The 26,343-nt window shown below is 37.0% G+C and overlaps 2 protein-coding genes and 1 long non-coding RNA gene across 6 annotated transcripts; 1 reads left to right on the forward strand and 2 right to left on the reverse strand.

The window, feature by feature from the left end:
• Window positions 1–7,928: 7,928 nt before the first annotated feature.
• On the reverse strand, window positions 7,929–11,300 carry NUDT7 (nudix hydrolase 7). 4 transcript variants are annotated; one of them, XM_035543656.2, is made up of 4 exons: window positions 11,223–11,300; window positions 10,891–11,044; window positions 9,840–9,998; window positions 7,929–8,810 (listed from the first exon to the last, which is right to left on the reverse strand). In XM_035543656.2, the coding sequence occupies exons 1-4, from the start codon at window positions 11,258–11,260 to the stop codon at window positions 8,427–8,429; spliced, it is 735 nt and encodes a 244-aa protein (XP_035399549.2). In that variant the 5' UTR covers window positions 11,261–11,300; the 3' UTR covers window positions 7,929–8,426. The 4 variants fall into 4 exon arrangements, with proteins under 4 accessions (XP_035399549.2, XP_050569269.1, XP_050569268.1 ...); XM_050713312.1 differs by having other exon boundaries at window positions 10,865–11,044; XM_050713311.1 differs by having other exon boundaries at window positions 10,793–11,044.
• Window positions 11,301–11,421: 121 nt separating this feature from the next.
• Window positions 11,422–15,041, forward strand: LOC126913452 (uncharacterized). The gene is made up of 3 exons (XR_007708768.1): window positions 11,422–11,647; window positions 13,230–13,329; window positions 13,854–15,041. It is a non-coding gene; the product is annotated as an uncharacterized LOC126913452 (long non-coding RNA).
• Window positions 12,544–19,271, reverse strand: LOC118246513 (hypoxanthine-guanine phosphoribosyltransferase-like). The gene is given in 9 exon segments (XM_050713313.1): window positions 12,544–12,591; window positions 13,538–13,614; window positions 14,268–14,316; window positions 15,350–15,430; window positions 15,678–15,695; window positions 16,213–16,275; window positions 17,157–17,340; window positions 17,806–17,945; window positions 19,254–19,271. Coding segments are annotated over 9 exon segments (678 nt in total).
• Window positions 19,272–26,343: the final 7,072 nt, after the last annotated feature.

Genomic DNA, 26,343 nt, shown 5'->3' on the forward strand with positions numbered 1-26,343 from the left:
AATGCAATATAAAGAACAGATAACATCCATCAGCAATCATCCATCACCAGTGGCTTTTTTTTTTTTTTAATGTTTGAGGGCATCTATTTTCATGCTCCATCTTTTACCTACTATGTATCTGTCAGAAAAGACTATTGTGAGGGACTTAACAATAGCAATAAATGGGGCCCAGGTGAGTAAGGCATAAAACAGAGGAAGATGGAAGAGAAGTAACAAAGCAAAGCACAGGGGTACATGCCATAGTCTTAGCAAAGCACCAGACAGACTCTGCACCATCACCTTTTTTTTTTTTTTTTTTCCTACCTGTCCCATTCTGGTAGTTCCCAGACTGATTTTTGATCCTGAAAGAAGCATCAAATGTATGATAAAGTCCTATTTAGCCCAGGGAAATCCTCGGTTAAACTACATTATAAAAATGAATTATAAAAAGAACCTTAAGTGACCTTTAATGTGGTTTGCACTATTTTGTGCAGAACAGATTACACAAATTTCACTGAGGTAAATTTTTTTCAATATTGAGTCTGATGGGATACTGGAAATTTTAAATAATATAACTTCTCTCTCAGGAAAGCATTTAAGCTACTTACTTTTGTCCTTCTTGGCTTTTTTTTTTTTTTGTGTGGGATCTAGGTTCATGTTTAAAATTAAACACACTTTTTGATTGTTTTTTCTGACTCAACTCATTAGTGATTTAGCTAGTAAAGTTTTAAACAAGGTTGCTCTGTGATTTTACCTGACATTGCTCTAATTGAATGTTCTTCTAATTAGAAAAACAAATAATTCTACCTCTAATATTCTTTCTGCTTTAAAAACATAGAGAATAAAAGCAAACCCCTTCCCCAAAACCTCACCTCCAAAAACCTACATAAAACTTAAATAGCATATTCTCAAAAGATAACATTTCAGTATCACATTTCTGGGCTGTCAGATTCAAGCAGAGAATGATGGATAAAGTTAGCATTTACTTAAGATACAGCCCTCACTTTAGGAGAACAGACATATGTTATGACTGTTTTTTAAGGTGCGTCATCCCATTGTACTACTGTGAAAGCTTGAAGCCTAAGGATTCAGTCTGTAGCCCTCAGACATATACACCTGAAAGTCAATAGAAAGTGTCAAACTGAAGGAATTCAGGCCATAGAAGGTTTAATTATGTAGAATAGAAATAAAAGACTGACAACTATTCTGAAGAATTTCAGAAATGTTATGAGAAATTGTGAAAAGGATGAGTTTTTCTGCCCAGGTTGGTGTGAGGGAATTCAGTGTTCCTCTGCTTTCTCTGCCTTTGCAAGGTAGCCCAGGACTCTTAGTCTCTGGTCACTGAAAGACTGACTTCTGTTCAAGTGTAGTGGGACTCATTCTGACAGGCACTTGGATTTGGATTACCAATTTAGTAAGAGCTCTGGTCCTATGTATCTGATCAGTCTCACTGAAAGCAAGGAAAACTTGAAGCTGTTGAACAAAGCACATTTTTTGTACTGAATAAAGCTAGAATTTAGCATGACTACTTTCTAATGGACAACTTTGCACGGTACACGAATCATGAGTATCTCAAACTGCACTAATTTCCACCAGCTGCAGATCTGACTCACAGTGCCTAAATGTGACTGAAATGTCTTCATACCCTGAGCTCAATACAGCTCCAGGAACCATATGACGGCCCCCCATACGAAATCGTGAACCATCTGTCTGTCCTGCTTAATGTTTAATAAGTAAATGAAATATTTAATATTTACAAAAAGCAGGCCGTAGGCTGCACAGTTGCCAAGTGCAAAATAGCCAACAGAATGTACACAGCTGCATTTCTGCCTCTGTGGATGTAGCTGAGGAACTCGTCTGATGCCAGTCACTTTCTGAAATTAACATTTCTTAATGAGTAAGCTTCAAGAGCAAACACTTCTACGGTGTTCTGGCTCAACAGAAATGTGCTTGTATCTTAAGCAGGGCCTCTGATGTAGGCCTTAAGAAGCTGCAATCACAGTGGAAGTTAAACTTCAGAAGGAGGGCTTGTAAACAGAATTTGATTTAGAGGTTGAAAAGTGGAACTGGTTGTAAAGTTTCTATAAAAGTTTAGGCCACCGGTGTTTTATATCCTTAATAACCAAAATAAACAAAAGATGAGAGAAAACAAGCTTGGAAATGAGGTGATTTTTCACACAGTCATAGAAAAAGAAATAAATGTCATGTTTTAATGGCAGAATATACAAAACCTAATGAGAAAACAAATCAAATATATAATTATATGTATTTTGTTAAAAATAAGATAGATTCTTCTCGGTTTACAAGCTAACAAACAATGCTATTCAATAAAGTGTTACTAGAATATTTGACTGATGCTTTTAATTTCAGAGCAATGTAGTACACAAATGAGTGTGGTGATCAGTTATTTTTTGTCAAAGCTAGAGCAAATACAAAAGCAAATTCAAATAATTGAAATCAGTATTATAGTTTTATGTAACAGGAATGTATTTGGAAGACAATTTTCAGGCCAAACATTTTTATTTTTTTATTTTTCCACTTGACACTTTTTCTTAGTAGAGTGTTCTTTATTGTTCATTTCTAGGGCTTAGGAAAATCAATTATGCATTTCCATGGGTTCACTAAACAGCCTTATAATGGAATAAAAAGACAGAGTGAACGAGGTAGGCTATGGATATTAGAGATCCACTATTCAGTCTGGAAGAAAAGCATGAAACCAGGCTTATAGTGTATCTTCATGTTAGCTCAGCCATTGATGTACAGTTAGTCTGAATGAATGGGAAGAGTATTGTTATTTCTAGCATGTTAGAACAAATTCAGGGAAAATTATTTAGTAAACAGAGTTGACACTGCTCTACGTGTCATAACGTGAGCCATACAGAAAGGAAGTTGTGTGCTCAGTCGTGATGCTGAGGAGATAAACGAATGTAGTCCCATTCCAAATAGCTTCAAATCACATCGTTTCAGTACCTTTGTATCTGGCAGCCCCACAGGCCCCAAGAGCCAATCTAAGGCGATTTTTATGGCAGCTCCTAACCGAGGCTTACCTGCGCTGGCCGGAGGCTGAGCCAGGCTTGCTCTGCAGCACCTGGGAAGTGGCACCCTCTCGTGGTGGTACGCTGAGATGCTGGTGCTCATCCCTTTTCTCCAGACGCACATCACTTTCCTACCATTAGCATCTTACGAATTCTTTGGACTTTTTCGGGAAGGGAGATCTAATCATGGCTAGACTAGCCCCTTGCTGTTCCCTTTCACTGGATTGAATTACTAGGTCACAGACTCTTGGGCTTTTACCTCCAAATCATCTTTTCTTCTTGGTCTTTTTGCAGCCTTCTAGAGCTTTGTCAGGTTATCAGGTTCTCACAGATCCAAGGTCTCAATCAGTCTGATTTGCTGCCTTGTTAGCCCTTTCGTGCCTGATGATTGTAGAGAATGTATGCCACTACATGTACCTATTTTCTTTTCCTCAAGTAAGGAACAATTTGATACTAGGTGTTTAACATAATTTCATTTCTGTTAAACCGTGTTCCCAGTTTTCCAAGATTTTGCAAACCTTTATTTACATTTGTTATCAATTCATCAGTTACTGCATTTCTAATTTAATGGTCAATAGCCAAAAGTCAAAAATAACGAATTCTGTATAACTTCCATTTTTAGCAATGAAGCCTGGCACTGAACTATAGAAATCCCATTTTACACAGTTTGTTTCCCATAAACATCTGTGATTAAGTACATGATCTAAAAATATGTTGTTCTTGGACTTAGATTGGCACTCTAGTATTTTAAAAACAACTGTTTTAATGCATCCAAAACAAACGGGGTTATCTAAGACTAACTTTTTATGTGGAATTGCTGACAGCACCTGTTCTGCCAATGTTAAGAAAGAAAATAATGAACTGAAAGTTACGAGATAATGTATATTATCCCAATTATATTTTATCAGTTAAAGTAGATATGCTGTACAAACTAAAGCCTCAGAGCGTGCAATTTGGTACAATTGCGCTAAAGTCAATGAAATTATTGTGATTTATGCCAACTACAGATCTGCAGCAATTAAAATACTAAAAACCCTTTCATTCACTCTCTTTAAATGAAGAATAAAATCAACACTATTTAAATGTCCTTCTTGTCAAGCCTACAGGTGTTTGGTTCAGTTACAAATCTGTTTGAATATACATTTACATCACTACATCCTTAAACCTTCAAACATATACAGAGCTCTCTGTCCAGGATTATTCATATTCAGTTCAATAACTGGGTATCAGGCTCTTGCAGGGACTCTGGAGGAGCATTGTGATCTCAAAGACAAATTTAGCTTTCCTCTGATGAACAGTTCCTGTGTTTGTTTGCTATTAGTTCTGGATTTTACTATAGACATAAAAGGGGATGCCAGCTCTTTATTAGGAACAGCTACACAAAGATTTTAAAGCAGCTGTGCTAGCAAACAAACACTGCAGCAGATGTAGGATGAATTGTTTGGGTATATCTTAAATACCGTGTATCCAAATGTGGTTTATAATAGACTGGAAAGACATAGGTCAATAAACTTATGGCTGGACAGTCTAAAGTCATGACTGGATAGTCTCAAGGATCACAGAATTCAGGATGAGAAGAGGTAAGTGTGTCCCCAAAAAATTAGTCAATCACCAGCCAGTTCTGCTGCATCAGGTTCTGACAAACAGGATGATTATTCTCCATTAGTATTTCATTATCACATGCATATTTTCCTTCCTAGCACATTTTTCATTTTGAAAAGCAAACAGAACCTAACCTAAATCCGAAGTACAATGAAACAGGCAACCATACAGTACGGTAAGTCTAATTATCATCACAGAACATTCCTTTTACTATTTAGTTGTCAATTTTGGTCCATAAAATACAGAAACTTATGTTGAAACTCAGAATCTCATACACTAAGTGAACATTCTGGCTACAAAATTGTAGCTTCAGCAAGGAATCAGGAACAAATGTGATTCCCTTTTCTATCTTTCTCATTTCTTAGATTAGATTTTGGGAAGTAATAAGATTAGAGGGAAGAAGGAATTACCTAATGACCCTTTTTTCTATGATTTATTTTTTTCCAACTGGAGATGGTTTAACATGTACTGTTGTGAAAGCTGCATTGCTATGGCAACCCACTAAAAAAAAGAAGCACTGTAGGTACCTCACATAGATATTGACATGTAAGCACTCACACAAGCTTTTCTCGAAAAACAACCATTTCCAGATTTTCTGTTGTTTCTATTTATATGACTTAGGCATACGCTGAATATAAGTAATCTTTCTTTAACAGTTACATTCGCATCTAAGTGTAACTGCCTTAACCAGGTATGAACTCTAGCAATGTAAATGACAGGCATTTTAATTAAACTGCATGCACTGAACTTCTCAAACATTTTGTTTTTCTCCACACAGAAGTAATGTAACCTAATATATGTATTTTACCCCTTAAGTCATTTAGATTAGAAGTTCTTCATTATGGTTGTAACTGTTAAATACCAATTTACATATCAAGTATATATAAATGTTAAATGTTCACATAGAAGTCATATCAAAAGTCTGATTATTTGAGCACTCAAACTTATATAGAAATGTTAAATGCTGAATCACTGCATGTCAACTAAAAGAATGACTAAACTCATTAAACTGCATCTACTTATTTTTATTATTTTTTTTAATCAGTAATTTTCTTGTTCTGATACAAGCCTTTGCACTCATTTTACTGTCATGCTAGCATTACTTATCCATAATTAGAGTGTGCTCTGGAATATATTTTTAACATTTTTTTTTTTCAATTGAGCAATGACCTTAGTTATTTGCGTATGAGAATAAGCACAGAGAGTAAATATATACATATAAAACACATTTTCAGATTGGAAGCTATATTAACATACCATACTTAAGACAAATGCATTTGCAATCAGTAATTCAAAATGAAGGAGTCCTTTAAACACTACATTCAAAACAGAAGTAGATACATATCTGTTTTAATAATTTTCAGCTATAATACAAGACCAGTTATACAGAACAATGGGACACAGAGCTCTTGAAAAGTGCTTTATTACATGATATAAAGGTAGATTTGAAAGGGAACTTAAGCATTCTAACATTGCAGTGTCGAACTGCAAGGCACTTGGTCTACAGAAAAATAAAGGCCCTGCTTTTCAAGGTGCTTAAAATTTTGTTTATAATACAATGGAGAATTAATTGCCCCAGGTTGTGAACTATTTCAAAGCAGAGTAGAGCATTTTCTACTAGGAAATTCTCAGAACAATGGATTTACTAGATCTTTTCACTTTTCAGTTCGTACATCTTTCCTGCAGCCTCCGGCCCCATGAAAGACTGATCTCCCCAGAGAATCCACCTTTTCATTAGTTTGATCCCTCACTAAGCAGTCATACTCTCCCTTATAAACATTAGGTGCACAGTAGGTGCAACAGCCCTTTAGCGTGGTATTCAGCTACACTGAGCACTCAGCCAGGATGAGGAAGAGAGACATACTTTCAGTTCTTTCATACTTGAGAGGTAATATCTTGAGAAATGCCTGAATCACAGACTCAACTTCAGACACTCTCCACTCCCCACCTCTTAAAGGAAAGAGGGTATGAATAGGACATGGATTAGTTACAAGGGTTGCAGAGTCACCCTCTCATTTCTGCTTCAAGAACTGTGGCAGAATTTTATTCAAAGAGTGCCCAAGGAAAAAGTCTCCCATTAGAAGAAGGGTGACTTGAGGAATTGCAGTTATAATAACCATCAGTTTAACTTCCTTCTATTCTTTTTGTGGAGTTGTTTGGGCACTCAAATGCCAGATGGGTCTCTAAGGAATCAATTTTATTTTTTTAGTTAAGAACTTCCCAAATTTCAAAATTAATGTCAGTAAAATTACGTAGGAGGCAAAAACATAAAGCATGAGACCCCAGTGGCTTTCCTGCAAATCACTCAAGGATGTTCGGTTGTGTGGACCTCTACAAGCTCATTTTTCAATTAGCTCAAATGGTTGATCTGATACTAAATATAAACAGGACTTCCATTTGCTGGAAGTCCTAACAGCTGTAACTGTTGTTCTTGCCCTTATAGTTCCACACAATGTTTCATTAATGTTTCAGGAAAGAGAAAAAAATTAGGTCTGAATTTGTACCATTAGTACAATTTCTGTGCCAGGTTTCATTGGGAGATTAAATAAAAAGGCTGCTGGGAACAGAGGAGGATGGTAATTTAGTAATTACGTCTCTTGGTACCTGTTTTGTTTAATAATCAAAGGTCCAATTAGCTTGCTCCATTTTAATTAACAATGTTCTTATTTTAATTAGTTACTTTTCCAGCATATACTAGCAATGAGAGAAAACGCTGAGGGTACAAATAATGATGAACTTTTTTTTAAAATGTTTAAACAATTTCACAAGTGAAATTCACTATAGTGAGAAATAAATAAATAATGTTCTTCCTAAGTATGGCTACTACTTCTCCAGTGATTTCACCCGTTAGTCAAAGATCAGCATGTAATAAAGACTGGTAACCCATTTATTTCCAAACTACATCTCAAATCCAGCCAAAATCAACTGTGCTTTTAAAAACTTAACCTTTTATCAACAGTATCATGACCACCACAAATAAGCTTTTAGTTCACTAGCAATGAGGAAACAAAGATTCACAGTGCAAAAAACACTACCCATCTGAAACTGCCAGGGTTACTAGTAAAGATTCAACTACAGATGAGCATTTTAGTTTTCATGAGTACTGAATGCCACTCTTTTCTCCTTAAGACAACTCCCTTCTAGTAGCTGAGTGAACAATGCTAACTGGATGCTGTGGAAGTGTTCAGTACCGTTGTCTGTACGCTAAGCTTTTCATAGCCTAGAAAACTTCCTTGAGAAATATTGAGTTCATTAAATCTTCTCCTTACCTCCACAACCCCAACCAAACCAAATAAATTATGAAAGCACCTGCCACTTTTTAAAGTTTTATTATGCATTTTGTAAGTGATTTTGTATCACTTCCTTGTAAAGATACCAAACAAGACTGTATGAGTTGTTACCCATATGTAGTACATCACAGAGTAATAGACAGACAGATACCAGAGAGTTTTTTATATTTTAATTCAAACAGACAAATTAGAAAAAAAGTATTATCTCATTAAATAGAAGAACAAAACATAGAAAGTCAGTCTTGGATCACAGGCAAAGGCAGTAATTAAACTAGACCTTTTGAATCTGTATGCTAAGTCCATTAAAAATACTGTGCACATTTGACAATTCTAAAACAGGTACAATTATATGAATCTAGTTAGGGTTTGACAACTTAAGACTTCTATTTAAAAATAAACTTTACTATGTTCCCAATTCAGCATAAGTGCAAATGTGAAATTCAATCACATAACAGATACAAAGAGAATAAACCAAAACCCTTTTCCTCCTTCAGTACAGATTAATTGTCACACCAGTTTGTCATAGATTACTCCTCTTCTTTTCATTTAAAGATGCATATAAATTCATGAACTTACTCTCAGCAGATGCAATTAAGTTGTCAAGATCATAATCAACCTCAAAGGTAGGTTTTGTTCTAAAAACTACAAGAGCAAGAAATACAGCAAAATGTGCAGTAAGTCCCCATATCTTGAATGACTTATTGCGTTCATGGTCATAATATGTAAAGCAGTGCATCCAGGTTAAGTAACCAGATGAGGTTTTATAAGGCAAGGTCATGTAATTTAAGGGCTTGATGAAATACTCCAGTGGCATGACAAAAACATCACTCACTTCATCTGGATTAGGAGTGGCCTGGAATGTATCCTCTATAAATCCTACAACTGGTGTTACCAAGTAATTCATCTGAAAGAACAACAAAAAACACACAACAGAAAACACACTCAGTATGTACCAAGCAAAAGTTCTTTATTTTAAAAGGTTTCAAATGTTACAAAATGAGCACAGGAAACCTATGAAACATTTTTAACTGGAATGCAATTTAGCCCCTCAAGTGGCTACGTTGAAGCTATAAAGAGAAACTTACCTGAAGAACAAAAATGAAGTCTTTTGAAACAGTATCTGCTCTGCACTACCAGAAAACTGATTCCACCAACACTGAATATTGCTACTGAAATGGGCAACCTGTTCATTTACAGTGACTTATATTCCAGTGGCACCTGCAGAATAGAAGTCTCCTTGCTAGATTTCCATACAATACAGAATCACAGTCTACATAACCTGAAAAGGTCCCTTTCAGCCTAAATTAATCCTGCTTTGAGGAGGATGTTGAACCAGATAGTTTTGATGTTATATCAAGCAGCTTAGGGCCTTGTCTGGATGAGTTCTCCTAAGAAGTATCTCCTAAAACAGAGATTATAGAGCCTATCAGGGCAATCTGTTCCAGTGTTTGGATAACCTCATGGTGAACAATGTTTTCTTTTCATCTAATTTAAATGTCATTTGTTGCTCCTTGTATCCATTGTCTCAAGGCAACTCTAGGATCATCTCTGTAAACTGTTAGAGACAGCAACTGGATTCACCACCAACTTGAAGCTGAGCAAATCCACTTCTCTCAGCCTTTCTTCCTATTCTATTTGCTCCAGCCCCTTTTAGCATCTCCATTGCTCTTTGCTAGACTCTCACCAGTTTACCAATGTCTTTCTGGTATTCGCGTTTGGAGTCCATGTAGGAGTAAACATGACCTGACAAATGCCAAACAGAGAGACAAAAAAAAATCTCTTCCCCTCCTCTGCTGGCTACAAAGGCTGTATACTTTAAGCAGCAGAAGTTATTTAGTTACAGGTTTGAAAAGATCATTATCAACCTTACAAAAGCAAAGTACCCTAAGCTTACTTTCCAATGATATGCTGACTTACACAGCTTATTGCTTACTTTATCGATTCCAGGCACAAGCCTACAGATGACTTCCACCTTCTCTGGCGGTAGTCCCACTTCTTCCTTGGCTTCTCGGAGAGCAGTATCAATTTCATCTTTATCATTTTCTTCACTTTTACCTCCTGGAAAACACACTTCCCCTGGTGATCTTCTCAGCTAGAATTTAAAGGAGTACTACTGTTAAATGTAACCAGTTTGTTTCACCTTGCTGATCTGCAATGATTCCTACTACAGAACCACCTTATACCTGATTTAGCATCCCCAAAGTGCTAGATAGGGTGGTAAGAGTCTTATGAAGATCAGAAGAAGTGTGCCTTATCAAGAGCTACACAGAAAAATGTTTATTTTTGCTCACGTTAGGCCTATACGCAACTAAACCACAAACCCTCACTATAAGAAATACATATACACTCATTTGCATAGCATCATGTAATTCGTGCTATACTTTCTGAATCTGAATAGTTGAAAGTTTTGAATGTTTTTCATCTTGCTTGCATAAGAGATTGATAGATGAATCAATTTCACTGGTCAAGTTGTTAACACAAGTTAAAAGCAAGAACATACATACTTAAATATCGTGCCTTTACATACATTCTATTAATGGGTTTGTTCAAAGGCCAGAAAAAAGCCCATTTACAAGCATTTTCTAAATCAACTAAGCAACTGTAACTATTACGGTTTTAAATTCTCTATGCATGACCAAAAGCATCAAATTTTCAGCAAAAATCAAAACACCAAGAGGGCTTTTAAAGATAAAATGCTGGCAAAAGAGTGATGGGAGACACAAAGTGCTGCCTTTCCTATCTAAAAGCAAGAAGAGAGCACTATTAAATATTATTTATTACTATTAATTAAATATTAAATATTAAAGTCGCATTGTTAAGAACTGCATACCATTCAGTTTTCTCACTTAAGCCACAACAAACAGCATAACCCCCTCTTTTTCTGACCTGGAAGCCATCTGCTACCACCCCACCGACCGGGGGCTGTCCCCAGGGCACCCATGGGTGCCTTCCACCTACAGGGAGGGCAGAGCACGGACACACACCTGCGGGGCCCGCAGGGTGAGCAGCAAGCACAGCCGCCCGGCCCGCACCACCAGCGGCAGCAGCACCGAGGCTTTGGGCAGCGGCAAGCGGGAGAACTTGTCGGCCACATCCAGCTCCCTCAGGCGGCGCCTCGCCTCCCCTTTCGGGCATTCTCTGGAAGCAAACACACACACGCTGCGGCGCCCCGGGGCAAGCCCGGAGGTTGCGGCACCGACTCGCAGCCGACACCTTCCCCTCTCAGCAGTCCCAGGGAGCCCCCCTCAGCCCGCCGCTCCCATCCTTCGGGCTGCGGCACCCCCCGCACCGGGGCCGGGCCGCGGAGGGCCGCTACCTCCCCTCCACCTCCACCTCCCGCTCCGCGGCCGCCATTTTGTCTGCCCTCCCGAGGGCGGCCTTTTCCCTTTCTTTCTCCCCGCCCTTCCCCACTGACCGACGGCCGCTCCCTCCAATCAGCGCGCGCTCCCGCCGGGCTCCGCCTTCTGATTGGCAGAGGGAGGGCCGAGCACCAAATTGGGATTTACCTCAGGGGCGGACGGCCATTTTATGGCCGGAGGGGGGGGCGCTGATGGGAGGGCTCGGCCGGGCGACGACAGCTTCCCAGCCTTGTGCTGCCCCGGGCATGGGCAGCTGACACCCGTACGCTCCCGCTGGGAAAAGCAGAAAGCCGGAGGAGGCTCGGCGTCGTGCCCCGCCGGACAGCGCCTCCGCCCTCCCTCACAGGGGAGAAGGCGGTGCCGCCCCCCTCCCCTGCTTTGGGTAAGGGCGCTCGTTTTCTCATCTGCCAGGTGTAAGGAGCTGGTAATGTGACACATGACAGTCCCCAGCCCTCAGGAGCTCCTGGAAAGCACCACTGACATGTCAGGCTTCTTAGCTGTAGCCTAGGGCTTTGCTAAAAGCTGAGGGGCATCAGCAAAATCTCTTAAGTACAGATTGCTAGCTTATTTCTTTGCTTTTGTGTACCTAAGCACTAAGGTCTCCAAGCCTGTTCTAATCGTTTACTGTAGGAAAGAAACAATGCGGTGTCAGAGAGCATCTCAACGTTGTTGCAGTGTCTGGGCACTATAACTGCCAGTTCTCATTAGGAGCAAACAGGTGGCTCGCTGAAGTATTTTCATGCGATAATGGTTTATCACCAGTCTTAACAGCTAATAATTTGTTTCCTGAATTTCAACTAAGGTCACAATAGTGTGAGGAACGTGAGACCTCTTCCTTCTGCAAACAATAAAAACAAACAACACATAAACTGACAATGGAATGTTTAAGTACTAATCTCACTTTAATTACCTTGATGGTTACTTTTTCCAGTGTTATCCAGGTGTATATATTTTAAGTAACGACAGTTTTTATACAATATGCATGATGTGTTACTTATTATAGTAAATAAAAACCCAGATGTAATTATATACACATGTGCATGTCCTGGCTCTATCTCCTATGATTCCAATGGAATATAATATCTATTTTATGGCCAACATTTTGTTAAGGTTTCACTGAAACTTAAGCATTCATGTTTCTTAAGCTGTTTCACATATCATTATAGGAAAAATATACAGAAGAGTATCCTTAGAAACATTCAGTTCTTCAATGAAACAGACATGAGTAGTAGGTTACCATATTCATCCACGCACTGTTACTCCAGAAATCTGACATTACTAGCTTTTATATTTCTGTATGGCTCTCTCTATCAGAATGCAGATGTGCTAAAAAAAAAAAAAAAAAAACCACAACAACAACAACAGTGTACAACTTCAATTAATCTGTACCTTCAAAGTAAACCCAAGAATTATTTTCAGTTTTATTCCTGGTTGTGTTCTAATATTGGAACTAAGACATTATGCTTTGCGAGTTTGGTTGCAACTTTACTACTTGCTGTAAAATTGAAGTGTTAATATTGCTTCAAATTTCATCTAATTCACAGAGAAATTGTGTCTTCTGGAAGAGACCAGTTTTGTTCATCTATCATGCCCTTCTCCACACTGCTTTGCAATAATGCAGATTTGTTATGTGTCTTCTACAGAACTGTTTTTTTCTTAAAGACTTTCAAATGAGACACTTTTCCACTTAGCCATATTTATGAAGATGCTTTTGAACAATAGGAAGGGGAAAAAAAAGATCAACTCTTTCTATCAGGGTCTGTTTACAACTCAGTGCAGCATAGGGAGACTATAATGGAACAAAGGAAAAAGGTCTTGAGGCACATACTTTACAGTGTGGGAAACACCTTCACACACAGTCCAGTCTATTACCATTTAAAAATTTTTACTAGTGAAATCTTATGCTGCTCTTTTCTAATAGAAACATGTAATCAAACCCAAATTGCAAGTTACTTTCTTTTTAGATGGGGCCAGCAGATTATGTGCTGAAAACCATCTTGGAGGATTCAAAATACTGTACAGGAAGGCTGGGCCACAAGACTTGTAGAACAGTTGCATAAAAAGGTAAGGCATGAACAAGTTATCATGCATTTACATTAAACTGCCGTCTTGGCATATTAATAATGTTGTCACCCTTTTAATGGAGGCATCAAGTCAGATTTGAAGTTTTATTAATTGACCAGAATCTCCTAGTAGAAACTAATATTTTCTGTTAGTTATCCGTGCTAACACTCACGTACATAACAGTCAAAGCGCACTTCTGTGTACTTACATTTAGATCTCTGAAGTATTCGCTATAGTCAAGAGCATATCCAACCACAAACTTATCTAGAATTTCAAAGCCTATGTCTGTAACAAAATGCAACTCTTTTTATACTTAGGTGCTGTAAATAGGTTTTAAACACACAGTTTGTATTCAACATATGCTTCTGCTATTTAAGTGTAATACCTAACAAATATTTCATCTTGCTTTCAAGGTACTTAGCACACTTAACACTAAGAATCAAAACTGTAAATTGATGAGAAAGGTTAGACTCTATATCATCAGTTACTGTTACATTTGAAGATTTTTTTTTCCTAAAATACAGAATTTAAAACCTGCTTAGGAGGCAGTCCTGGGAGAAGAGACAATGAAGAAGATTCTACTTATGTAAAAATGGATGCACTGCAATTCATTTTTCACTTTGAAAACAAGTCGAGTTTCAACCAGAGTCAAAACAAATGCCTTCTAGGATCAAAGCCAAACAATTCAGAGTTAATGTTTGATTCTCTTTCTGGTATCTAGCAATAAGTAACTAAAACTACGTTCAAAACAAACACCAAAAAAGTTATCACAAGGTTTCAGCAGGGGACAGTTAGCTGTCAGTTTTAAGGCATTTATGTGTTTTTTCCCCATTTCTTTTGGCCTTCCTGAAACATGCATGAATTTTCATTCATGAAAAGTGGCATGAAATGAAAAGATGAAATCTTATTTTGGACAGCCAAAAAAATGCAATATTTACAGTCTGGTCTATAGCCTGGACTTCGGTATATCCTTTTGATGAGCAAGCTGTAAGAAAGAGGAGAGAAGGTTATGGTTTTAAGATGTCTTACTCCAAGCTGTATACTTCACTTCTCCCCACCCATCTCAATAAACATCTACAATTGTGCAGTTAAAAAAAATCATTATTTAAATTTAACAGATTACAAGTTCCTTTCAGCCTTATAATGAAACAATAAATTAAGGCTCTGATCTAGGATCATTCTTTCAAATTCTGTATTCTAAGTCTTTTTTTTTTTTTTTGTAGCAATGTGTCAGCAAACTAGGATAGTACAGATAGATATGTTCAAGTGGTATGTAAAGACTTTAGTGGTGAGGGAGGGAAGCAAAAAGGCAAGCTGTCAGTTGACGCTATGACACTATAATTTCTGCCACAAAGTCATATTTATCCTTGATTTTCCTGGGCATTTCTGAAAATACTGGGAACCTCCTGGACAGTTACTAGGAGGAGCATAACTGATACATAAAACCCAAGAAGCATGTTTCCAAAGCATCATGATTACTTGTGAGAAGAATTATTTGGGAATTGTCTTTTAGAGAATTGTCTTTTAGATATCTGCTCTAAAAGCTCTAGAATGCTGGTTGAAGTCATTTTGCAACTGTTGACAAACACTTAGATTCTGCAGACTCACATATCTAAGGATATCGAGGTGGGGAAAAAAAAGTCTTGAGTGTTGTCATTCTAGTATTGAGGCAGCTGAGAAGGTGTTAAGGAGCCTATGGAAAGAGCTGAGCTTTCTTTCAAAGATAAGAAAGAGAGAATCAGAATTCATGGACTAAGCAAAAAAGCTGTGAAGCCCTTGTTATTGATTTTAACAATGAACAGACTAGTATACATGTAAGTGTCCCAGTTTAATAAATAATTTGTTTTTCACCAGCTGTTATAAGGATTGTTTCCTGCTTTTACTACTACTTCCCCCAAATCTAAAAAAAAAAAAAAAAAAGGAAAACAAACCCACACACCAGCATACCCTGACAATTCACCTGAGTGATTTCTCTGCATCTTATTATCATACATTAGTAAATGGATGTGTCATTATAACTTAAGACTTTTACCATCTTTGGTTCATTGTCTTTTAGTTTTGAAAGTAGTGCCTTCATTGTTCTACCAGTCTTAATAATATCCTCAAAGAAAAAAAAAAAGTAATTTATCTTCCTAGTCTGAAAGAAAAAGCATGCTATCAGTGGATTAATTTGAAAGATAAAGAGCAGCAGCACTGGCAGCACAGTAACATGATATGCATACTTTAATTGACATATGATTAAGTGTTTTATGTGCAGCAAGCATTAACTTGCAAAATAGGTAAAAAAAAAAAAAAAAACAACAAACATTACCCCACGCTCCCAAAAAAACTTCAAGTTCTGTACTCACCTCTACTACTAACACATTCTAGATCATGTGGAGAGAGAAAGAAAATTAAAAATAAAAGAGTTACATTGCATCATTTCAGTGAATTAAACAGCCAAAAAGTATTTCCAACTTACTTGTAACTGAAGCTGATAGTGCAATCAATTTTCAAAGGAGCTTGTCACTTAACAACTTAGATTTAGTGCTTATTCACAAGACTTCTGGAAAATGTTTAAAGAAACTTAAAGTATTGTGAGAAAGCCACTTATACCAGGTTTTATATAATATTTATGTATAACAATAACATTCTGAGAACATATTGCATGAGTCAGTTTAAGAGGGTTCTTTTTTGGAGGTTCTGGTATAAAACAGAACAGGATCTTTAGAAACATTCAGTACTAATCGTGTTAAGTTTCCACTGAGTGGGAATTACTGTTTTAACAAGCATGAAGTTTTAAACGGCTGTAAATATGTAGTACCAACATCTTAAAGGTGGACTTGATGAAAGATACATAAGAACTGCTCTTTCCTCTGAAAAGCTGAAGATCCTAGTTCATACCTTCCCATTTAGTGTAGACAGTTCTTCTCCAACAATACTGATTTTTTCTGTAGGTGTATCCTTCTAGGAGAAAGGAGAGGGGAGAATTCACACAAAATATGCTCAAAGCATTACCTTGTATTTCTATGAATAGTGTACTGCTCTGGCTGTTCACCTGACAAATGACACTTGCAACTATACACGGCACTCCTTCAGTAAAAGGGCTGTTAAGTAGTTGAGAGCAAGACAAGTGTATGAAGCATCAGTGCAGACATGTTTGCATGGAGCACTTCTGAACAAGATTACATCCATATTCCTGGAATAGATACCATTGCTTTCAGCTACTTTTTTTTACCACGGATTTGTTTTAGAATTCTATGAAGTATTTATAGGGTATTGTAAAGTGTTGTATTTAGCATGTGATAAATTTTGTTCAGTGCACAGCACTTGAGCCTTCAAAGAAGGAAGAATATAAAACAGGAAATATACCACAAGTCATTGCTTTACTGTAGTTGGCTCAGGCAAAACATACCTCTTCCCCAACATTCAAATTACAAAAAAAAAAATCTCTCCAACATCATCTGTAGGAACAGAAAGTAATAAGGATGGAGACAATAAGCAAGTCCCTGATGCTCATTCTCCCTTTCACCAAAGGGTGCCATGTTAAAGAGAATAGAACCTGTATGAAAACTTTAGGCTGGAGACGAGGACATTGGTGACCCAACATTGACTTTGTCACATTAAGTGTTCTGCTATATTTTAATTCCAGTGAATATACAATATCCCTCTGATCATTTGGGCAGATCAGTAAGTCAGTTTATTACATACTGAAAAGCAACTAAGTTGTTTTGAACAGGATACATGCATAAACTCAATTTTCCTGGAGTTTTCATGTAAACTACTAGTATTCAGGATGTTAATAGATGGGGAGAATCAATTTTCCAAGGAAAAAGAAGCTTGCTTACACAGTAGCTTTTTATTCTCACAAAATCCACAGTAATGGGGACAGATTTATCACCATTTTGATTTAGTGCTTTTATATGGTCCAGCAAATCAGCAAAGAATTTATAGCCTCCTTTAAGGACACAGAGTGCAACAATGTGGTGGTTTCCCATATCTTGCATGATATCTCTAGCCAAGCGTTCTGTCCTGGGGCGAAAAAAGAAAACAATTCCTGTAAAATGTTTTGTTTATTTTTATTTGTCCATATATTAAACAATGCCCAAATTAAAATTCTGATTTTTTTTTTTTAAAATAGCCAGCAAACTGTGGCCAATTAAGACATTGAAAATTTAGTTAGAAACGTGCAGTTAACAAGACGACACCTACTCCATTTGACACACTGTTGATGTTGTTGATTTAACCTGTACATCTAAACAACAAAGAACATGAAAGCTTAAAGATATTTGAGGTGATACGGAGACTTCACCAGGGTTGTAGAGGAATCCTCTCCATGAAATGCCTCTTGTATTAAACTCCAGAGCAGAACTTCAGTGTTAGAACTGCGGGGTTTCCATGTTTCTCATGGGCAATGCAGAGTAGGTCAATGGTCTCTTCATTTGGAGGGAAACTAATCATTGGCATAACTATCACTGCTCTTTCTTACCCTCATACCTGTCCAGGATGAGTCCATGAGGAATGAAAACTCTTTCTAAGTCTTCTTCTACTTAGGAATTCCTACTTAGAATGCCTTAGAATTCCAACTTAGGAATGCAAAATAGGTTTTTATTATAGCCACTGTCTTCATCTTTTATCTGCAAGTGAAAAGGAAATAGCTAAGAGGAAAGAGAGACATACAGGAAAAAAAAGCCTTTCCAGTCTCTGATAGTACAGACTGTTTATTTATTTAAGACAACTAGAATATATAAGCATCATTTTTATTTGGAGTACAGAAAAAGCACCTCTAAGAATAATCTGTAACACAATAAGCAGTTTTAAAATGCTGCTTTCCGCCCCCCCGCCCCCCAAGATTCCTGTCTCTATTGCATGCTGCATAACTGCAGCTTACATGCAAGGAGCACAGTACATGTGCTTTGAGCAACACCCCTACATCCCCCAGTCATGATACTTTTTTATTTAATGTGCTTCAGCCTTACAATTTGCTTCTGTAGTTTTAACTTGGGGTTCTGTTTGCACAGCAAGCTGAAGTTCGACCTTGCTGCCAGTGTATTTAGCTTCCTAGTACAGTCAATGAGAAACGTCAGAACTGGTTCAGCTCAAGTGAGGACTGAGCTTTGTCCATGTTAGTGTGACTATTGAACAACACTAATCTTGAGGCATACAGGTATGCATAGTGATGGTTACTTATATTTACCCTAGCAGCACAGCTGAGTACCTTTTATTTAGTTAATAGCTGTGCTCATTAAGACTATTTTAAGAAAATAAGAACTACTGCATTAGTATCTTGTTTGCTGCTATGTACAGAGATTTATTAAAAAAAAAAAAAACAACAAACAACTAGTACTGAAAAAAACTACTGAAAGTTCATAAACAGAACGTTAAGGATTGCATCAGTGTGAGCACCACATCACCATAGCAATGTGCTGCATATACCTTACAGGCTCATAAAAGCATTTGTATTGTGGCACATGCTAAATAATACAGCAGCATCCCCTTATAATGAAGTAGTCTACTAACCCATAACAAAGTCAATATGAATTTTTAAATCATGAGCTTATACCTTGGGAATTAGTTGTTTAAGTGGGATTCATTCTCATTTGCTGTTCAGTTACTGATGTAGGTAGATTTCTTAAAGTGGGAAAAAAACAAACTACAGCAATTATATACAGTGAGATTCATAATCAAGTATTGTTTTATTAGCTCAGAATGAAAGCATATTAATATAGATATATTAAAGTCAAATACATAATGTCATAAGTATGTAAACAATTGAGGTCATCTGTTCCTAAAGCCAGATTTTCTCCTGAGCAAGTACCAGAAACAAAGCATTTCATTAGTCAATATTTCCAAAGTTTTACTATTTTTGCTGAAACCAACCTCCCCCCATCCCCAAAGGTCCCCTCAATCAGATAACCAAATATGAACACATTATATTTTCTTACCTGCAGTCCACGAGCCATAATCTTACTTGAAGCTATATTATCAGAGAACGAGTTGGTGTTATTATTGCAGCTTATCTTACTTTATTTTTGACCTGCTTCTAAAGGGACCAGAATTGCTGTCCTTACTACAGGAAGCGTTACTTCCTTCTATTAATACACTGACATCACAGTCCCAGGTTCTTACTTAATTAGATTAACCAGAAATAAAATAGGCATTAGTCCTCTTGCAACCAATCAAAGTAAAGATTGTGGAGAATGAGGGAGATGCAAAAAGGAAGCACATGAATTAAATGAGCTGGAAGGACTAGGTAGGATAGCATTTTTTTAATTGAGACCACAAATCTGCAAATTGCTTGTAGCAGGTGCTATTCAGTGGTATATATGTAGAAGGCAGTTTTGTATACCGATTTCTTACGCAACATTTGTACATTGACTTGCCATCAAAAATCATTATTTGAATAAACAAAGCCACATTTTTAAAGGTGACTTCAAGCAGACATCTGCAGCTGTTGAGACATGGTGAACTCAGGTCATCCTTCTGTAGAAAGAGAGGGCAGTAGTTCCAGTACCATGCTCTACATCATTCAAGATCAAATGACATTGACATTCACTGTAATTTGATTATTTTTAATGTACCAAACTGCAGAATTATCTAGGATTAGCATGAAAGTCTTAGATTTTTAAAAATTAATCCTACTAACAAAATGAGCTAAAGGCAGCTTGTGTACAACATGTTACAGAATGTTCTTACCAGACTGGGTACATTTTATTAATTCAACTAGTTCAATGTTTTCTTGGCAGGGGGTGGTGAGGAAGGGCTTGTTAACGAAAGAAGATTTTTCTCTGTGTCTTTGTAATCTTATAGAAGCTCTTCAGATCATGGCTGATAAAACTTGAGATGATGCAGGAATGCTCTTTGAAATGGATTAATAGGTATATCCACATTTGTCATTGATACGTTAATTAGTAGTACTATTTGGGAATAATTAATGCCTTGAGACTATTTGGCCCCTATTTTTATGCAATTAGCATTACCTTCCTTTTATGAATTCTGAATTGTTTTTCCTACCTTATACAAGTGAACTCCCCATGTTGCGAAAAGACATGCTGTTCTAATTTCTAGCATAAGACACTCCTTTCTAACAGGTAGCAAATCGGGTTGAAAAATCTGGAGACTCTCCTCAACAAACTGCTTCTTTGAAAAGAAACAAACAAAAAACATACATGCAAACAGTAATACAGTTTGAGCACAGACACTCTCCTTTACTTATTCACAGGTGACAAAATGAAGGTAAACAGCAGCACTGCTGAGGAACTCTTACAAACATTTATTACCTTTATGAGCTTTTGTGGAGAAAAAAAAGAAAAAAAAGGGGGAGGCTCCCAGGCATGTTTGTATGTTTCCTTTTGCTCGCTTAGCCCTCTCCTGGGCTTTTGAACACAGTGTAATTTAGCTGTCCTGAAAGCATTTTGGTGCTCTAGAGAGCCCTGTCAGGATGATGCCACAACAGAACAATTTGTGCTGCAATATCACCCTTACTGATTCCCCGCATATCAGTCCTACAGCTTTATATAACTGGTTCTAGGAATTAAAATAATTTAAAAAATAATTTATTTACTCCCAAAAAAGATATGTATAAGTTTCACATTTGTTTATTGATTCTCATTGTGTCATTTGCCTCAAACACCACTTAGTGTAGTTTTGTTAAAATCAACAGTATGGGTGAGATTATTAGTTTTAAACCACTTTGGAGGGGCTAGTTATTGGTAGTATCATCATTTGCAAGTTCCAGCAGTCTAATGGTGTTTGGAGCACAGTTACTGAAATTACAGTGAAGAAATAAATAGTGTGCATATCAGATACGATCTGTAACACCCAACTTTGAACAGTTGCTCTGCCTTTTAATTAAATGCTCTGTTATTCCCTATACTGTGTCATTTTTGGCATACTTAATCTGTGTATAAGGTAACTTTGGAACACATCGCACATTCTAGGCAGCCTCCTATCTGAAGAGGTCACCTAAAAATATCCGCAAGTGTAATATGTATGCTTTTCTATCTTTATTAGAAGATGATCTCTGTTATGTAACTTACTTTTATAAATCCTTGAAGTCATTAATTGAGGCAAATTTGATTCCATGTTACTCACATTTTCATAATCCGTACATTGGACCATGCAAATCTTTGTCTCCTTTAGGCACCATACTGTTTGATCTGTTTTGAACTGGACCCAGTCCTAAAGTCCCATTTAGTCTTGTTTCAGAAAAGGATTGCAGAAAATCCCTCCCACTGACTTTATTTCTGAGTTTTTACTGCATTGGGAGTGTTGTCTGAGCTACAAATAAACAGTGAGTTCATGGCTATAGTCTGTGTTAAGGAAAGGCAGAAGAATGTCATTCATAAGGGGCATATGAATGTATATGCACGTATTATATAGAGTTATATTGTTATTAAAATTTCTTATCAAATACTGGCTTCTCTTCAGAGAAACTGACAGCAAAAGAGGCTATTGTTGTGATATTGCTTTACAACGTGGACATCAGTTCAGTTGGAATGAGATTATTCTCATTAAACTGGGGAAGTAATTCTATTCTACTAAAATCCCCTAGATAGAAAATGCCAAATGGGCAACCGTGTAGCCTCCAAAACCTTATGAAAAGATTTATGAGGCATAGTCAGGTCAATAGCCCATATGGGGAAACAAAAGATCTTGGAAACTCTAGAAGACTTGGAATAAAAAAGTTTAGCACTGGGAAAAATATACACTTTCATTAAACTTTAAGCTGGTTCAAGAATCTTCATCTTATTCTGAAACTCAGAAAACTACTTCCCAGATCATATTTATTTGAATGAATTTAAGATTCTCAATGAATTCTGTAAAGCCCTAACAGTAACCACATACCACTATCACCAGGCAATTACTTGAAAATCCAATCAGTGTGTTAGTGGTCTCAGTTAATATTGGGCTGAAAGTTTGCATTATGAAAGTCACCGCTACAAGGGATGTTTTCATTGTCACATTCTGAAGAAAGAAAAATTTACAGGTGAAAGGTTCATACTAAGACAGCCCTTTGTTATTGCTGAGCAACGAAAATAGAATGTAGCCGGTTGTCATCCTAAGGTAGGCTCTCAGTTATAAGTAATGTGATCGTCCTCCCACAGAAAAGAACAAAGAGTTTAAGCATACATATATTTGTTCTATATAGGAACCCTGAGTTCAGCATTCTAAAGTTAAATGTTTTGAGGAAACCAATGCACCAAAAAAACTGGGTATCAATATATCACCCGCCTCTAAATAACAGGATACTGAAAGTGCCTGTAGGTGTAGCCCATACAAACAGCCTGGAGATTAATTTGATCAGCACCGATAGTTTGGTAAAAAAGCAACCAGTCAGTACAGAACAATACTGCTTTTGTAGTTGTATTTACTCTCTGAACTATTGACTCAAAAAGTAGCTTTTTCAGGACATTATCTTGCAGTTTATGTACCTTTAAGATTGCTAAGCAGTTGTACATTTTCTTACAGTTTGAAGTAACTGTTCTTAAGACTGCTCCAGTAATTTTGAAGGTCCTCAAGAAACAGAAAGTAGTTAAGCCCTGTCAGGCATTTTTTTTCTTAATTATTTTAAATCAGGAAGCAAATATGTGACATTGGATGCATTTTACAACCGTTACATTACATTACTAAAACTTTACAAATAAAACATCAGAGAAAGTGTCCACTAGAGGGAAGCCTCTACCATGGAAGACTACTTCCTAAATGGGAAGAAAAAACATTTTATGAAAAAAACTTGCTGGACTAAGAATCTCCCTGTTCAATTAATACATATACAGATCTCCCACTGAAATACAAATACAGTCAGGTAATTTAAAACAGCCCTTTAAAATATTTAGACCAGTTTCTGAACATGTATCATGGTGGATTACAGGCGAGCTGCTCTAATTGGCCCCACTTGACTCATGGACTGTGTGTTCTAAGCGGCTGATAATGCCTTAAGCAATGTTAGTCAGTGACTGATGCGTTATTGGGAAATCTGATTAATATGCTGTGGAAATATCTCAACTTCAGTAATTTGGAGTCCATCCTAAATCTGTTTTTGTTGGACACTTGAAGTCATAGATAAGACCAGCTGCTAAATTGGTTTGCTAAAAAGCTGTTTGGAAAAAACACACAACACATCTGTGGCAATCAGTGCATGTTTACAATTAAAAATAAGAAACAATTTCACAATATTAAGTCTTTATTATACTTCTTGTAGTCTACTCCCATAGATCCTATAGCTCCTTTACCTAAGAAGTTTCATAGTTATGAACTTGGCTATTTTCTGTTTGGTATGAATATAAGATTTTTTTATTTTTTTTTTTATTGGAGCAGAAGAGTCATCTAAGTCTTGGCCAATATCGGATATCAATGAATGTCATGCTTGAAAATGTCTTCTGCTTTAACAGTTCTAATACCCCAGCATTAGGCAAACACAGACTGATCAATGGCAGAACTTGAAGAAAACACCCCAGTAAAAAGTGACTCAGATTTAAGTTTGAATATTTGTTGTAAACACCCCAACAAAATAGACAAATCACAGTTCTGAAGACTTAGACATTTTGATTGCTGACATGGAGGAAATGTACAATATTTATTAACAAAAACAACAAAATTATTAACAGCCATGAAGTAAATGTTGGAGTGACTGCATGGAGGAAACCCTTATATACATTTTTTTGTTGCAGTTATTTTGTAGGTAGGAAAAATGTTTCAGTCTCTCAGACTGTCTGTACCAGAAAGTCATTTTGAGAGAGAATCTGGTTAGGACTGGGGGAATAGAGCACAGAGACAAGGAGTCCGGACTCCTGGATTTTATTCACAGCTCTGACACACAGTTTATTTGCTGTATGACCCTGGCCAATTTATTTTCCTGACTGCTCCTGTTGTATCTCTGACCTTCCTATGTGCCTGCTTTTCACCCGTTGTCTTCTGTAATGAACTGACCTTAGTTTTCTGAGACTTCCCTCCTGTGTGCTGTGCAGGTCATTGTTATTTTTGGGAAAGTGCCGGTTAAGAAACACTGTTGCTGTCATTAGCTAGTGGTCAAATTAATGATTTGAAAAAGATTGTTATCTTTTTACTTGAATGTTAAAACATGGTTGTTCTAGTTTAGTATGTCAGTGAGCAAACATGAGTTGTTCCAGAGCTGCCATAGTGTCCAGTGCGTCTCCCCCTTAAAAGCTGGCTGAATTGTTTTACCTAGGGAGCAATGGGTGGTCCAGGAAGTGCTCTGCTTTGCTCTTGGGGAGCAGGACTCATCTTCACTACAGAGATATTTAATAAAAATATTTGTTGAACAATGGCTTTAGCTGAGTATGTGATCACAGCTGTTTTATTTTAGCAATGTAACAGCAATAACAATTAAATCCATATTCCTCCTTGGATATTTATTTTCCTGAATTCATTCTTAGTGCAGTGAAAGAATTTGGTGTGAATTGCAAAGTTAAGATAGAACTGCATGTAGTTAATTTAGGATTACTTGTATTACCCTTGAATGATTATTCTACTGCTAACGACCTTAAAATGCAGTATGAAAATACATACCAAAGAGATTCCACAGTTTAAAATATTCTAAAATTCTTCCCATTATTTTTTCTAATCACTGTTTTTAATTGTTAATGTTCTGTTCTGGAAAGCCATGTTCAACTATAGAAAAGCTAAATGCCATCTTCCCATAACAGTGCGTAAGAAAAATGTGGACTATGCATTTTGGCAAAAAAATAATAAAAAAGATCTTTTAAAATGCCATGCAATTACCATAGTCAAATAAAGATGCTCATCTCAATCTTGATTTTATAAAACCAGCTATTTCTGTGTTGCCAATGCCTTTTGTTGAGACATTCCTTAATGAGATGAGACTTTTGTATGCTCTTGCTTAGAAAAATGTTACTGCTGCTACTTCTGTTTACTTATAAGCAATTCCAGTGGTTGTCAGCTTGCAGTGAAACCCATTGCTAGGGTAGGTACATTAGCTGTGCCAGCTTGACCTCAGTCTGAAGCGGAAATTCAGTGCTGCTCTTTCTTTAAAAAGACGGTTTCATAACACAGTGGAGGGAACCAAGAGAAAGCTTCTATTACTGATTCCCGTGTTCTCAATTCTTTCCTCCATCAATATGATAGCATAGGTGACTTTGGAAGGTTTACATTATTTTAAGTGTGAATTTGATAGGGGTGCTGCACTGTTGAAAAGTCAGTAAACCTTGGTAAATGTGTTATATACCTTTTTCATATTACTGAAAACTGCCTTCCACTTCCAACATTCAGGTTTCATGCCTTCACTCTCCTTGCAAGTTCCCTTGTATTCTACTAACGAGACAAGAACAGCCCTTGTCTTCATATCCTCTGTTTCAATGAACTCATCTCCACCTGGTTCTTCGAGCTCACAAACAGTATTATAGCTTTCGCATCATAAAAGCTTACTCAATCTCTCTCATCAGGTACCAGTCTGTTCTTCCACCCCTTCTAATTTCTCTCTATTCACTAAGTTATCTCCACAGGCAAATGTCAAGGCTCTCATTCTTTCTGCCCTCTTGGTAGCTTTTGACCTGGTTACTGTCTTCCTCCTTGAACACTTGTCCTTGTTTTGCTTTTGATTTCATTATCTCCTTCCACTCAACACGTTCCAAACTTTATTTTCTCTCACATTTTCTGCTATAACAGAAAATATAAACTATAACAAAAATAAGCAAGATCTACTTCCAACATTATTCACTTTTATCCCCATTAGAGATAATAAAAAGTCCTTCTTTAATTGGAAAGCATGGATTATAGCTTCAATGCACATCACACTGTTTAAATAGCTTGTTATATTTAATTTCTGCTTCGGTGCTGCAGTGAATGGGGTGAAATACAGCCTGTTGGAGTTACTATACTCAGTTATTTCCAGTGGAGTCCTCTGCAAGCAAAAGCTTCCAGAGACTCAGAGTACAGAATCACCACATTTCTCTTCTGTGCATATACTCTAATCCAGGTAATTACTTTTTCCTTCAGCCTTACACAGCCTATATCACAAACTGGCAGTTTTTCTATATATTTAATACATACATT

Source organism: Cygnus atratus, chromosome 12 (assembly GCF_013377495.2).
Source record: "Cygnus atratus isolate AKBS03 ecotype Queensland, Australia chromosome 12, CAtr_DNAZoo_HiC_assembly, whole genome shotgun sequence".
Lineage (NCBI taxonomy): Eukaryota > Metazoa > Chordata > Aves > Anseriformes > Anatidae > Cygnus > Cygnus atratus.